This window comes from Erinaceus europaeus, chromosome 1 (assembly GCF_950295315.1).
Source record: "Erinaceus europaeus chromosome 1, mEriEur2.1, whole genome shotgun sequence".
NCBI lineage: Eukaryota > Metazoa > Chordata > Mammalia > Eulipotyphla > Erinaceidae > Erinaceus > Erinaceus europaeus.
In genome coordinates, this window is record NC_080162.1 from 65,463,554 (window position 1) to 65,477,852 (window position 14,299).

General features: G+C 38.6%; 1 protein-coding gene across 17 annotated transcripts in view; it reads right to left on the reverse strand.

Moving 5' to 3' along the window:
* PLCB4 (phospholipase C beta 4) overlaps positions 1-14,299 on the reverse strand; it is a 434,528-nt gene that overhangs the window by 116,891 nt on the left and 303,338 nt on the right. For all 17 annotated transcript variants that reach the window (XM_060186551.1, XM_060186550.1, XM_060186547.1 and 14 more), the window contains 2 exons: positions 7,174-7,253; positions 5,003-5,056 (listed from right to left, as the gene is read on the reverse strand). In XM_060186551.1, the coding sequence (XP_060042534.1) occupies positions 5,003-5,056; positions 7,174-7,253 (134 nt within the window). The remainder of the gene's footprint in view (positions 1-5,002; positions 5,057-7,173; positions 7,254-14,299) is intronic.

Here is a 14,299-nt window from a genome sequence, read left to right on the forward strand (position 1 = left end):
GAGGGGCTGGGAAGTAAAGGTGAATTTTCTCTGCTGCCAGTTTCTACTAACATCAGAATTTATCTAACTGACATTTAACTATGGTTGTAAGAGAAATAAAGACTGGAAGAATTCTAGCCAACATCACAGGGCATTTCATACAAACAGAAAATACTTATATATTGCTTTTCTCTGTGTAAGTTATTTTGGGAGTAGAATTCAGGGCCTCATGCATGTGAATCTTTTACTCTACCACCAAGATGCATTCCCAGTCCAGGGACTTTTAATTGAACTCTTAATCTACAAACCCATACTCACAAACTTCAGTTTACTGTTTCAAGCTAACAAAGTTTTTGATGAATCACAGTATCACTTAAGGAAATGCTATAAACGCAAATACCCTCACATAGTGTCCAGTCCTAGTAGAATCCAGGTTAAACTCCATATTTCAGGGGACTTTATAGATGACTAAAATAGCAACGATCCCAGAAACAAAGTGTGTCTCCTTCTACACTTGCCCTCCAAGTGTCTTTAAATTAGTTAATAATTTTAACAACATCTGGATGTTAACATAGCCTGGATGAACCACAGTGAAATTCAGAAGGGAAAACCCTCCCAACAGGCAAGCTGGATCAGTAGGACATGATTGGATCAAGTAGTTGAGATGTAGTGATCATACCTCAGATCTCAATATTTATTGCTTTTTTTTAAACAGAACTGTCTTTTTGAGTTTCTGTCTGCTATAACCTATGACTATTGTCTGGTTACCATTTCCCTACTAGCTAAATATTGGTTCCAATTCCAGGTTAGAAGGCATAAGAGATGGCAAAAGAAAAGAAACTTTCAAGGTTTGGTTTGAGTGCAAAGATTAAAGTGTGAGTGTGAGTTTTTAAAAAAATATTTACTTATTTATTCCCTTTTTTTGCCCTTGTTTTATTGTTGTAGTTATTATTGTTGTTGTTACTGATGTCGTTCTTGTTAGATAGGACAGAGAGAAATCAAGAGACGAGGGGAGGACAGAGGGGGCGAGAAATATAAACACCTGCAGACCTACTTCACTGCTCAGGTGGGGAGCTAGGGAATTGAATGGGGATCCTTGTGCTGGTCCTTGCACTTTGTGCCACCTGCGCTTAACCCATTGCGCTACCGCCTAACTCCCAAGTGTGAGTTTATTAATCTGAGAGAAAGGTAGACTGCATTAAGATGAGAAGAGGGAGACAAAAACTTTCTTAATTTCTCAAGCATGTAAGTTCCTGGATATTAAACTGGTGTTAGTGCTAAAGCACAGAGCCATTTGTAAATTATGCAATGACTATAAAGTCAGATCCTCTTTAACATCATGCACACTTTCTTAATAGTTTCCATTTAAAACACTCCAGAATCTGATGAAACAACATTTTTGAAATGTTTATTCTTAATATCCATTAAAACATTCAGAACAATTTCCACCTAGCTTTTGGAAGCTCATTCACCAGTAGATTTATCCGCTTTTTTTCTGGCTTGGTGTCAATTCTCCATCAACCCTAACAAACTGCCCCTGAACTACAGATGTCTTATGTTAAACACCTGTTAATACTGGCAGGCAGCAAAGAGCTCATGTCAAAGAGAGCTAAAGGAGACGGCAAACTATTTAGGCCATTTCTACAAAAAAAAAAAAAGTGGTAATAAATTTGTATGTGAACATCCTAGATAAAGATCTTTGGCGTAAGACTTTGACACTTGTACAACAACTTGATTAGTAGGATATATACAAATGTAGCCAGAACTGCTAGTTAGGAGAAGTGTTTTGAGCACAATTGATATGTTTCTCCTTTATCCATTTCCTGAACCTTATCTCAGAAGAAAAAGCAGGAGAGTTAAGAATGTAAAAACCCGTTTCTCAAAACACAAACTGAATCTTTTTAATATATAGGCTGTGTATTTGATATGCGGACTCTCTCAAAAGCCTAGACCAAGCAGATTAGAAGCATCTAATAGCACAGCTATATACAAGATACTGGATACTGTACAGCAAACCATAACAAAAGGACTTTTCAAAGTTAACCCAATTACCAAATAATGTGATGATAACATTAACTATCGATTGTCTTTTTGAACCCTAAGACAGCAGGAACCTCACATCTCCACTATAGAGCCCCTACTTCCCCCAGTCCTGGAACCCTTGGATAGGGCCCACTTTCTCATATGCCTCTCCCAATCCATACCAAATAATATTGCATCCGCCGATCACAACTTAACCAACGCAACGATTGCCAGCTCAACATGCTTCACCTCAGACTGTGTCCAGAGACTTCACGTGTGGAATGACAACCCTTCAGCTTCATTACTCGGGTGAGACCTTTCCTTTTATAGTACACTCTAATTTCATCTCAAGGTAATTCACTTTCTAACAAAGTCCCATAACCTAGATATACACCAGTTTCTGTGAGAGAGAGCTTAAGTTCACACGTACCCATAAACTACTGCAAAATATATACCTGAAAGCAGAAGTACACTAGAGTTTGCAGTGAGTACCTCCCTAACACTTCCTCTCCACTATTCCAAGCTTGGGATCCATGATTGCTCAACAAATTGTTTGGCTTCGTATGTTAACTCTCTTTTCAATCACCAGGTTCCAGATGCCATCAGGATGCTAGCCAGGCTTCCCTGGATTGAAGACCCCACCAATGTGTCCTGGAGCTCAGCTTCCCCAGAGACACACCTTACTAGGGAAAGATAGAGGCAGACTGGGAGTATGGACCGACCAGTCAACGCCCATGTTCAGCGGGGAAACAATTACAGAAGCCAGACCTTCTACCTTCTGCAACCCTCAACGACCCTGGGTCCATACTCCCAGAGGGCTAGAGAATAGGAAAGCTATCATGGGAGGGGGTGGGTTATGGAGATTGGGTGGTGGGAATTGTGTGGAGTTTTACCCCTCCTACCTTATGTTTTTGTTCATTAATCCTTTCTTAAATAAAAAATTAAAAAAAAAAAGAATGTAAAAACCAGACCCGACTTACATTTCTGTTCATTACATGATCTTTGCTCTTTAAAATTGCTCTTATTACTTTAATACTTATTTTAAATAAAAATTCAATGTATATTTGACAATATCTATAGGATACTGTGATACATTAAGTTAATGGTCCCATCCTTGCTCAGAATAATGAAAGTTTTTAAGTAAAAAAGAAAAAAGATGTATTTTTTCCAACAACCATTAGTCAAGAATAACAAGGCATGTTTTAATAGATGATAATTGACCTACATTTAGTATATTAAATGAAAGCAGAGAATCCTACATATAGCTTTGTAAAGACAATAACAAATTCATGAAGTCTGTAATCTTGTAAGTGTTCGATAAAGGGGTAAATAAAAAGAATATAACTTATGGTTTTATGATTTTTATGTTTTATTTTCTCTGATACTTCAGTTATGTTGCATGGGTACTTTAGCTCATGATTGTATAATTCATAAAATTATGTAGACCAAAGACTCTTAAGACAATCTGTTAAACAGGAATCATTTCACTGCTTAAATTGTATCAATACTAACTAGCTGGTGATCTATTCACTTTGTCTCTTAAAAACAGACCATTCCTAAAATAGGATTCTACCCAACAGTTCTAGTTTTTGTTTGCTGTTGTTTCTGTCTTTGCTACAGTGGTGTCCAAAGAAGAAATCAACATGAACGTAAATCTGGAGACTCCTAAGAGTGAATTGCTATCAAGGGTATTCAAGTGTGATTCAGGTTGTGGGCTTATATTCATGGATTCAAATGTACTTCTGGTTTCATGTGTATAGTAGGTCCTGTGGGACCTAGACCAGCTTTTTAAATTTTAATGAAGTTCTTACTCAAACAACAAACTAAAAATCTAAGAAATATTAGAAATAATCCTAATAGTGTTCTAATTCCTTAGTATTTGCTCCTTAAAAAAACTCAGTCTTTTCGAATATCAGGTTTACAATACAATAAAAACAACTTCAGATAGAGAACACCTTTCTAAATAGCCAAAGGGATGCTGAAGTAATTGGTGAAGTGTGTTTAATATGGCGATTGATGAATTTAATGCTGGAATTTAATTACTGGGAAGGTTTGTAAAGAATCACCATGACCACCATTGCAAGAGCTTCCAACCATACCCACAGACCTTGAGTAGACACTAACATTTAGCTGGAAGTGGTGAAGCAGAGGGAACAAAGGGTATGCAGCTCATGTTCTCTTCATTTTTTACTTCTCTCAAGCTTTATTCCTCCCCCTATCATTGTTAGTACAGTCCTGAAAGAGGTGTCAGTGATAGTATGACTAGAGAACAACTGGCAAGAAGTCAACAAATGAACCTACCATCCTAAGCAACAGAGGAGCAGAAAAGCCCAGGATGGGAGACACTGTCCTGAGACATCATATTCCTAAGACACAAGTCACATACTTCCACTATAAACTCTAATTTTAGTTACTAGTTACTCTAATCAAGAAGGTAAAAAACATATAAATCCTAAAAATGTATTTACTTAAACATTAAAAAAATACTGCTATGTGTTCTCAAGTATTCATTAATATATAAATGTAGAATTAGGGGTTGGGCAGTGGTACACCCAGTAAAACACATACATTACCATGCACAAGGGCCTAGGTTCAAGCTTGTAGTCCCTACTTGAAGGGGGAAAGCGTCACTAGTGGTGAAGCAGTGTTGCAGGTGTTTCTCTCCCTCTCTCTCTCCCCCTCATTTCTCTCTGTCTCTACTAGAGAGAAAAAACAAAACCCACTGGAAATGGCACAGTCATCATTCAGGCACTGAGCCTAGCAACAAACCTAATGGTAGAACAAATGTGTAGCATTGCTATTACTTGTTCTAAGGAAAAAATGGAACTTTATGTGATAAATAATCTTTAGAAACTGATGCATCTGAGGAGACAATTCAAATTAAGTTTCCAGAAACAAGTGCAATTAAAGCAATTAACAAACAAGTGTTTATGGAGGGCTCTTTTTTAGGCTTAAAAACCCGAGAGTTGACACAGGATTTGGAGAGGAGACAGAAACTTACCTCCTGACTGGAATTTTACCATTTGTATTGGTCATAAATGCCAATTTCATCCAGCTGGAAAACAACGGAAACAATATTGTTTTTAATGTTTCTCAAGAGGAACAGATTCAATCCAGTTAGGAACTTTAAAAGGAACTCTATTCACACAAAGACCATTTATTCTGAATGCCAGAGACAATAATATATTGTGAGATGAATTAACTGTTGACAGATTAAGCTAAAAAACCACTGGACTCTTGGTTAATTTTAGACAAATAACAAATATTCGTTATTGCAAACACATCCTAAATATTCAAAGGGCAAACTTACATTAATAACTTTATTATGAACTTATCTGAGATCTGAATTTATCTGGGAGCCTTATTTTATTTGGCAACATAAGAGAAAAATGGATGCTTGCATTGAGCAAAACCAATTGACAGTATAGAACTGGCAACTGCTCTGATCCATGACTGTTGGTTGTTCTTTATCTCTCTTTCTAATATTTATTTTATCATTTATTTATTCCCTTTTGTTGCCCTTGTTGTTTTTTATTGTTGTAGTTATTATTATTGTTGTTGTCATTGTTGGATAGGACAGAGAGAAATGGAGAGAGGAGGGGAAGACAGAGAGGAGGAGAGAAAGATAGACACCTGCAGACCTGCTTCACCTCCTGTGAAGCGACTCCCCTGCAGGTGGGGAGCCGGGGGCTTGAACCGGGATCCTTATGCTGGTCCTTGTGCTTTGCACCACCTGCGCTTAACCCGCTGCGCTACAGCCCGACTCCCCTGTTGGTTGTTCTTTAATAATTTCCCAATATGGGAAGAAGGTGACATCAGAACCCATTAGAGGACTTCCCCAACCCCATCAGCTCCTGGTTCTGTGAAGTACAGACTGAACAGAACTTTCCTTGACTTCTAGTGGTAAGAGAAGTTTGCTAAATCAAACTCAAGGGAGCAATTTCTTGATTTCCTCATGCTTTTAGGATGCATGGAACTTATTTTAACTTTGTTGCAAGGAGTCTCCTTAGTTAATGTCTCTCATGCTTGTGGTCATCAGTTAATAAGACTCTTAACATTTGTCAGACTATGATGACTTGTAAAAGTTCCTATCTTCAGTTTCCTAGAAGTCCAAGCAACAATCAAGGAAATGTTTTCAGGACAACAGGAGTGAGGGAAACCCACAGGGTAGGAAAACAATTACTCAAAATTTTGGTCTTGTTTTGGATTTTAAATTCATCCTGTGAGGGACTCTAGAACATCATTTGCACCAGGTTTGGTGGCAAGGTGCCCGACCCTCTATATCTTGTTATGGCCTACTGTTGGTTAGAAGAAAAGAGAAGTACAATCTCCAAGGTGCAGTGACTGCCTTTCAAAATAGGGCTATTCTCCAGAGGAGCAGGAAGGTCTGAGTTCATGGGAACCTAACCCTCCCAGCAGCTGGTGGATGAGTAAAGCACCAGTTCTCTTAAAACATCTGGGTAGTAAGGGAGTCGGGTGGTAGCGCAGCGGGTTAAGCGCAGGTGGCGCAAAGCCCAAGGACCGGCATAAGGATCCCGGTTCGAGCCCCCGGCTCCCCACCTGCAGGGGAGTCGCTTCACAGGCGGTGAAGCAGGTCTGCAGGTGTCTGTCTTTCTCTCCCCCTCTCTGTCTTCCCCTCCTCTCTCCATTTCTCTCTGTCCTATCCAACAATGAACAACATCAACAACAACAACAATAATAACTACATCAATAAAAAAAAAGCAACATGGGCAACAAAAAGGGAATAAATAAATAAATAAATATTAAAAAAAAAAAACATCTGGGTAGGATACCTTTGGGTGCAGGTAAGCTCTAGTGTCCAGATACAGATTCTGGAGTCACTCAGGTATAAGCTGACACTTTTAATTAATTAATTAATTAATTAATTAGCTAACTTTAGATAGAATCAGAGAGGCAGAGAAGCAGAGAGAGGGAGAGAGATATGATGGCACTAAAATATTCTTCACTGAGATGGGGGTTGGGCTCCAACCTGGGTCATGCACATGGCAAAGTACACTATCCAAGTGAGCTATTTCTCTAGGCCTACGCTGACATTTTAAAAGTCTCTGATTTATATGGACTATCAGAGTCAAAGACATAACATCAAATATCCTAGTCTGACCTGCTGCTTGATAACAAACAAGAATAAAGAGTGATACAAATAAAACTCACTGTTTCTTGAGGCATGTCATAGGGCTGACGTTGTTGGCCCTGAAGTTGTGTATGATTGACCTCAGGCCTTCTATCCATTGCTGAAAGAGAAAGCGTTCTTGATGTGAAAATCTGTCGAACTTAAATGTGGTAGCTTTCATTAGATAGCATACAGACATATTGAATAATGAATAATAATGCAGATCCTTAGTCTGTTCCTGTCACACAGTCATCTTCATTTTGCATGTTCATATTTTACTCTTTCATAAACAACCTTCACTTTTTCCAAGAAAATAAACGTGGCACCTATGATATCATTAAGAACTGGGTTGTCACAAAGGAATGTTGCCCACTGATTGACTTGTTGAGCTTTCTATTTTGAGTCTGTTTTAATAAAAGGGTTTCTTTCTTTCTTTCTTTTTCTTTTTTCCCCCCCAGTCACTGGCAATGTTAGTGACTTGTAAGTAATATTATATAATATGTGATAACATACTTAGCTATTCCCTTTTTAGAAGATGAATTCTTTCAGGATTTATCACTTTTACTGTGTGATTTTATTTCACTCCAAGAGTGTCTTACATATCTTACCTGTCTGTGTTTCCCAGCAAAGTCTTAAAAAGGAAAACATGTATCAATTGCCAAGGGTATCCAGGACAAAGAGTGATGTCCTTATATAACTTCTATTAAGGTCTTGGACTTCAGTTCATAACATCACTCCATGGGTTTACAAGGACAAAAAAGGAAGTAATGGCAGTAAGGAATTTGGATCTCTAAAAGGCATTTTACTAGAAAAATTTGGCTTATGATTTAGGGCCAACTTTCTCATTGGGTCCAATAACTGATATGAATGAGCGCTATACTGACTTACTAAATTAAGAACAACATGGGGGGGGGGAATTGTGTAGTAAATTGATACTGGTGGTTCAAACTGAATTGCCCCTCTCAGTCAGGGTAATTACTGAAGGTAGGTAATTACTGAAGATCTGTACTGGGGAAGAGGATATTTTTTTTAAGTTGACTACTATAGATTCATAGTCTATATCCACTTGTGAATGGAGTACTCACAAGTCACTTGTGACTATTTAAAATTAAACCTGCATAAAAATAAAATTCAGTGCTCAGCTATATTAGTCACTTTTCATGAGTTCAACAACCCACACTGGGACAGTGCCTTTGGGTGGTGCAAATAAGTAACACTGCCATCATGGCAGGAGATCGTACTCGGCAGTATAGCAGGTTTAATGCTATCAGGTGACTTAGTCACTACAAGGGCCAGAGGTGATGACTGAGTCACTGTGTTATTTATATTTTGGTAAGATACATATAATAAAATTATTACTGTGACCATTTTTTTTTGTTCAGTGTCACTAAGTAACTAACTTTCACAATGGTTTTTAACCATAATCACCATCCATCTCCACAACTCACCTTGCAAAACTGAAACTCTGCACCCTTCAATCACTTTCTGTCTCCACCCACCACACCTTAGCCACCATCATTTTATTTGATTTCTACGAATCTGGTAATTTTTGTTAGTTCATAGAATATATTTCCTTGTATGACTGGATCACTGCATTTAATATAATCAGAGCCCGTGTATGTTGTAGCATATGCAAAAAATTCCTGTCTTTTTTAAGTGTAATAATGTTCCGTTATATGTATATACTGCATTTTCCCCCTTCATCTGTTGAACACTCATGTTGCTTCCAATCCTTAGCTATTGTGAATAGTTTTGCTATGAATATAGGTATAGAATATATCTCTTTGAATGCCTATTTTCAATTCTCTTGGATATCTATTCAGAAGTGGACTTTGCTCAGTCATGTGACAACACTAATTTTAATTTCTGAGGAACCACCATGCTGTTTTTCCTGGTGGCTGTACCATTTTACATTCCCACCAAATAGACACAGGAGACCCAGTTTTTCCACACCTTCACCAAAAATAGTCATTTCTTGCTTTCCTCCCTCCCTTCCTTTTCCTTCCTTTCTCCCTCCCTCCCTCCCTTCTTTCCTTCCTTTTTTTTTTTTTTTCTAACAGTAGTTATCCCGATAGGTATACATCTACCAGAGCTTTTGATATCTTTTTTGTGATCCAGTCATAACCAACAGCTTCTGAAGGAAGACTTATAAACTCTCTATCAGGTAAAATTCCTTTCAAACTAAAAAGTCCCCATTTTCTGGGGACTGCAAATAGCATCAAATGCCTCAGCAAGCATGAAAGTGAAGTCAGAAATCTGAGGGAAGAAAAAGAAATGAAATAGCAGCATTAAAGAAATGTCTTGATTATTTTCATCATCAGACCTCACTTCCTCTGTCAAGCTAAATATGGGACTGTAACTCCCTCAGGACCATCAAGTATCCTGTTATTGGCCTGACAACTCACAAGCCCACACAGAGTTTCCCAAGAGGAGACAGAAAAAGCACAACTAATTTGGTTGGCATTAACTGGGAAGCATTTGCTCAACCTCTTCAGGCTTTTTATCTGCTTCAAAACACACAGAAAAAGGCCATGGTTTCCTGGGACAAAAAAGTGGACAATTTCTGAGACTGTTCAACAACTGCTCTCCCCTCCCTCACACAGTCATTTTAATTTATTTGATTTTAAAAACAGAATACAGAGACAGGAATTTATGGAAACTACAATAACTTGATATACCTTTTGAATATATAACACTGGTGAAGAATTTTGTTTACTGTAATGGAAAAATTTCTGAGTATGGTGTCTCGGATTGAACTCTAAGGTCAACAGTCCAGTGACGGTGCTCACGCTCCAGTTAGGGGATGTCACAAAAATCCTTATAAGGACTATAGGATACTAGAGGGATATTACTGTGTTTTTTTTTTTTTTTTTTTTTTTAAATCTTTGTGATGATAAAAGTGAAGTCAAGGGCCTTGCCCAACATCACAGAGCAAATGGCATGGAGCAGAAAGGCAGACAAACTCTGATGTCTGCCCTTTACATAGGGGTTATTTTCACTCAACAGTTTGTTCACTTGTAATCTCTTAATGACATGGCACTGTACCATAGACTTTTTCCTTCTTTCTTTTTGCCTCCAGGGTTATCTCTTGGGCTCATTGCATGAATGACGAATCCACTGCTCCTGGACCCTATTTTTCCCATTTTGTTGCCCTTGTTGTTGTTGTTATTGTTGCTATTGCTGTTGTTGGATAGGACAGAGATAAATCGAGAGAGGAGTGGAACACAGAGAGGGTGAAAGAATGATAGATACCTGCAGACCTGCTTCACTACATATGAAGTGACCCCCCTGCAGGTGGGGAGCCAGCACAAAACCGAATCCTAGTGCCAGTCCTTGTGCTTTGCGCAGTGTGTGCTTAACTCGCTGTGCTACCACCTGCCCCCCTCTTTTCCTTCTATTATCATCTAGGTAAAGCAGATCCAGCATAGTATAAGACCAAATGACTATAACTAGTGTGCTCAGAGTTCTGTTATTTTTTTAATTTGCTTTTTAAATTTTTTTATTTATTTAAAAAAGGAGACATTAACAAAATCATAGGATAAGAAGGGTACAACTCCACACAATTCCCACCACCAGATCTTTGGATCCCCTCCCCTCCCCTGATAGCTTTCCTATTCTTTATCCCTCTGGGAGTATGGACCCAAGGTCATTGTGTCCAGAGACTTCAGGTGTGGAATGACAACCCTTCAGCTTCATTACTATGAAAGGTGAGACCTTTCCTTTCATAGTATTCTCTAATTCTATTCCAGGCGGTTCACTTCCTAACGAAGTCCCAAAACCTAGATATAGACTAGGTCCCATGAGATAGAGCATATGTTCATACGTATCCATAAACTAGGGCAAAATATATACCTGAAAGCAAAAGTACACAACAGTCTGCAGTGAGTACCCACCAACACTTCATCTGCACTATTCCAGCCTTTAAGTCCATGATTGATCAACAATTTGTTTGGCTTTGTATGTTAACTCTCTTTTCAGCCACCAGGTTCCAGATGCCAGCATGATGCTGACCAGACTTCCCTGGACCCCACCAATGTGTCCTGGAGCTCCACTTCCCCAGAGCCCCACCCTACTATGGAAAGAGAGAGGCAGGCTGGAAGTATGGATCGACCAGTCAATGCCCATGTTCAGTGGGGAAGCAGTTATAGAAGTCAGACCTTCCACCTTCTACATTTTAACATAAAATTTAAAAAATGCCAGCAGGTGTCAGTAGAACCCCAGAATTTAGCTAGAAATTTGGGCTAGAAGTGAATTACTTCTTACCAACTTCTCAGAATGTTTCCAATCTAAAAGAAGCAAAGATAGGCAGGCATAGGCGCAGGCGCAGGCACAGGAACACACACACACACACACACACACACACACACACCAAAACAGACATAAACAAAACAAAACCCTAAAAAAAGTGACAGATATGCTCATAGTAAGTGTGTATGTAAATAGTCTAAACAAGGCCTCAGAAGGTGTAACTTCAAGCTCTAGCTCTGTATTTCTAGAAGGATCTTCCCATGACACATGTTGAACATACTCTGGTTCTATGTTGATACTCTCATTATTATTTCTATTATAATAATTGCATGCCCTTTGGCGTTCCCTTTTGATTCTGCTATTCTGAGTGGCCACAGGTAGACTATGCAGGGATTTAACCACAGTCTATGATTCCATACAAATGTTCAAAGTGACAATTTCCTAACTTCCCCAGGAGGTTGTAATTGTTTCCTTGTGTTGTTGTTGCTATAATTAGGGTTTCATCACTCTAGGGCAACTTTTTCAGATGGATAGAAGGAGAGAAAGAAAGGTATCACTGCACTGAAGTGGTCTCTAGTGCAGTGGGGACTGGCTTGAATCTGGGTCATGTATGTAAAGCAGATGCATTACCCCAGTGAGTTATTTTGCTGGTTTTGTTCTCTAACTTGCTTTTGTTGTTGTTTATTTGCTTCCAGTTTAGTCTAAATTAACTTAAAGTCTATTTCAGTCCTTACATGGAGTTTTTTTAAAAAGGTTGTTCAGGGGTCAAAAAGGCAGATCAGTGGCTGAGCACATGCCTTGCATACATAAGATCCTGGGTTCACTTCTCAGCATTGCAAAACGTGATTGAGTAGTTCTCTAGTTTCTCTCTCAAAAGATGCAATTTTATTATTTTTTTAATTTAAAAAAAAATTATCAGTGATTTAATAATAATTAACAAGATTGTATATAACAGTGGTATAATTCCATACAGTTCCCACCATCAGAGTTCTGTGTCCAGTCCTATCCACTGGAACCTTCCTTATTTATCTCTCTGGGAATATGGACCAAAAATCCTTATGGGGTGCAGAAGGCAGGAGGCAGGCTTCTGTAATTGCTTCTCCACTGGACATGGGCGTTGGCAGATTGATCCACAATCCCAGCCCATTTCTATCTTTCCCTAGTGGGATAGGGCTCTGGAGAGTTGAGGATGAAATCATAGTAGCATCTGCAACTTGGTGACTGAAAGGTGGTAAGCTATAAAGCAGTACAATGGAGCTCTTTAAAGTTGGGCTGGATAGTTTTGTGGGGAAGGAGGAAGGAACAGAAGCTGCCTCTAATTCACTTCTGGGAATTCTGACCTCACTCTTTGAGATTCCTTCAAACCATTTCACCACTTAGACACGGTTCATGTTCTATCATATGATTAAGTTCCACCCATCCCTATCTCCTTTATCTGGAACACAAGTAATATCACAGATCAAATAAAACATACTAAGCTGAAAAATATATGAATTTCTACAGAGCATATATCAGTTTTTAAGACAAAACAAAACAAAACAAAATACTGTTGTCTGGGAGGTGGCACAGTGCCTAAGGCACTAGACTCAAGCATGAGGTCCTGAGTTCAATCCCTGGCAGCATATACACCAGAGCGATGTCTGGTTCTTTCTCTCTCTCTCCTCCTATCTCTCTCATTAATAAATAAAATCTTCAAAACAAACAACTCCCCAGTTTTTGAAGGGGCGTAAAAGCAATATTTAAATGTTTTTTGTACAAAAGGTAAGCAAAACTAGCCATCAACCCAAACCTCATTACCAATATTAACAGATAGTCACCTATATCACTATGTTATTGATTCTTCTAGCCTCTCATGCATGTATAGATTTGTCATCCTAAAATAATTAGACCCACACTACTATACAGTAAACACCATTGCAGGGAGAGTTACCTCTTCACCTCAACTTACCTCTGGATTTTGTTCCCAAAGCATTTTTTTTCTTTAATCAAAGCAAAAATAACAGAGACCCCATGATACTCTCTAAATCTGCTACATAATCTTCTTTGGAAGGGTTCATTTCAGGGGAGAATTCAGCATCATGTTCATTACTTTTACAGTGTTTGTTTTCTGACTTTCAAGAAGGGGGTTATTGGTAGGGGTGGTGTAGACATTAACTAAGTCTGCTCAAAAGTTAATGAGAGACTTGCTACTTACAGTACACTCCAGGGACCAGAAGCATCTGAATCACAAGAGAGATGCCGAAATTCAAATTAGGCCTTACCTAGGAAATCTGTCTCTAGGGCAGTGAAACAGAAATTTGTATTTCAACAAACTTTCTATGTGACTGCTTTGCAAAGTCATGTCCAAGAAGCATTGTCCTAAGCTTGTCCTCCTTAAAGGGGTGGCTCCCAGACCAATAACATCAACATGTCCAGGTAGCTGGTTAGATGTACAGAGTCTCAGGTCCTCTGCACCAGAATAATACTTAGAGATGAATGTAAATTGGTCTGTTACCTTATGGAAAAGATATGGAGATTTGTGAGAATATCATAAATAGACCCAAAGTGCTATCTGATAAATTCCTCTCCTTGGTAGCTACCCAAAGAATGCAAAACAAAACAAAACTAAACTAAACTAAAAAACAAAAATGCACTTATCTGAAAATAAATAAGGAGCTTATGTTCATTGTAGTATCATATTTAATCATCAACAAACATATTTAATCAACAAAAACAACCCAAGTGCCTTGGCCTGGGTGGTGGTGCACCTAGTTAAGCACACATATTACCAAGAGCAAGAACCAGCACCCACTACCTACCTGCAGGGGAGATGCTTCATGAGCAGTGACGCAGGTCTTCAGGTGTTTTATTCTGCCTCTATCTCCCCTCCCTTCTTAATTCTCTTTGTCCTATCTGATAAAAAAAAAAAAAGGAGGGAAG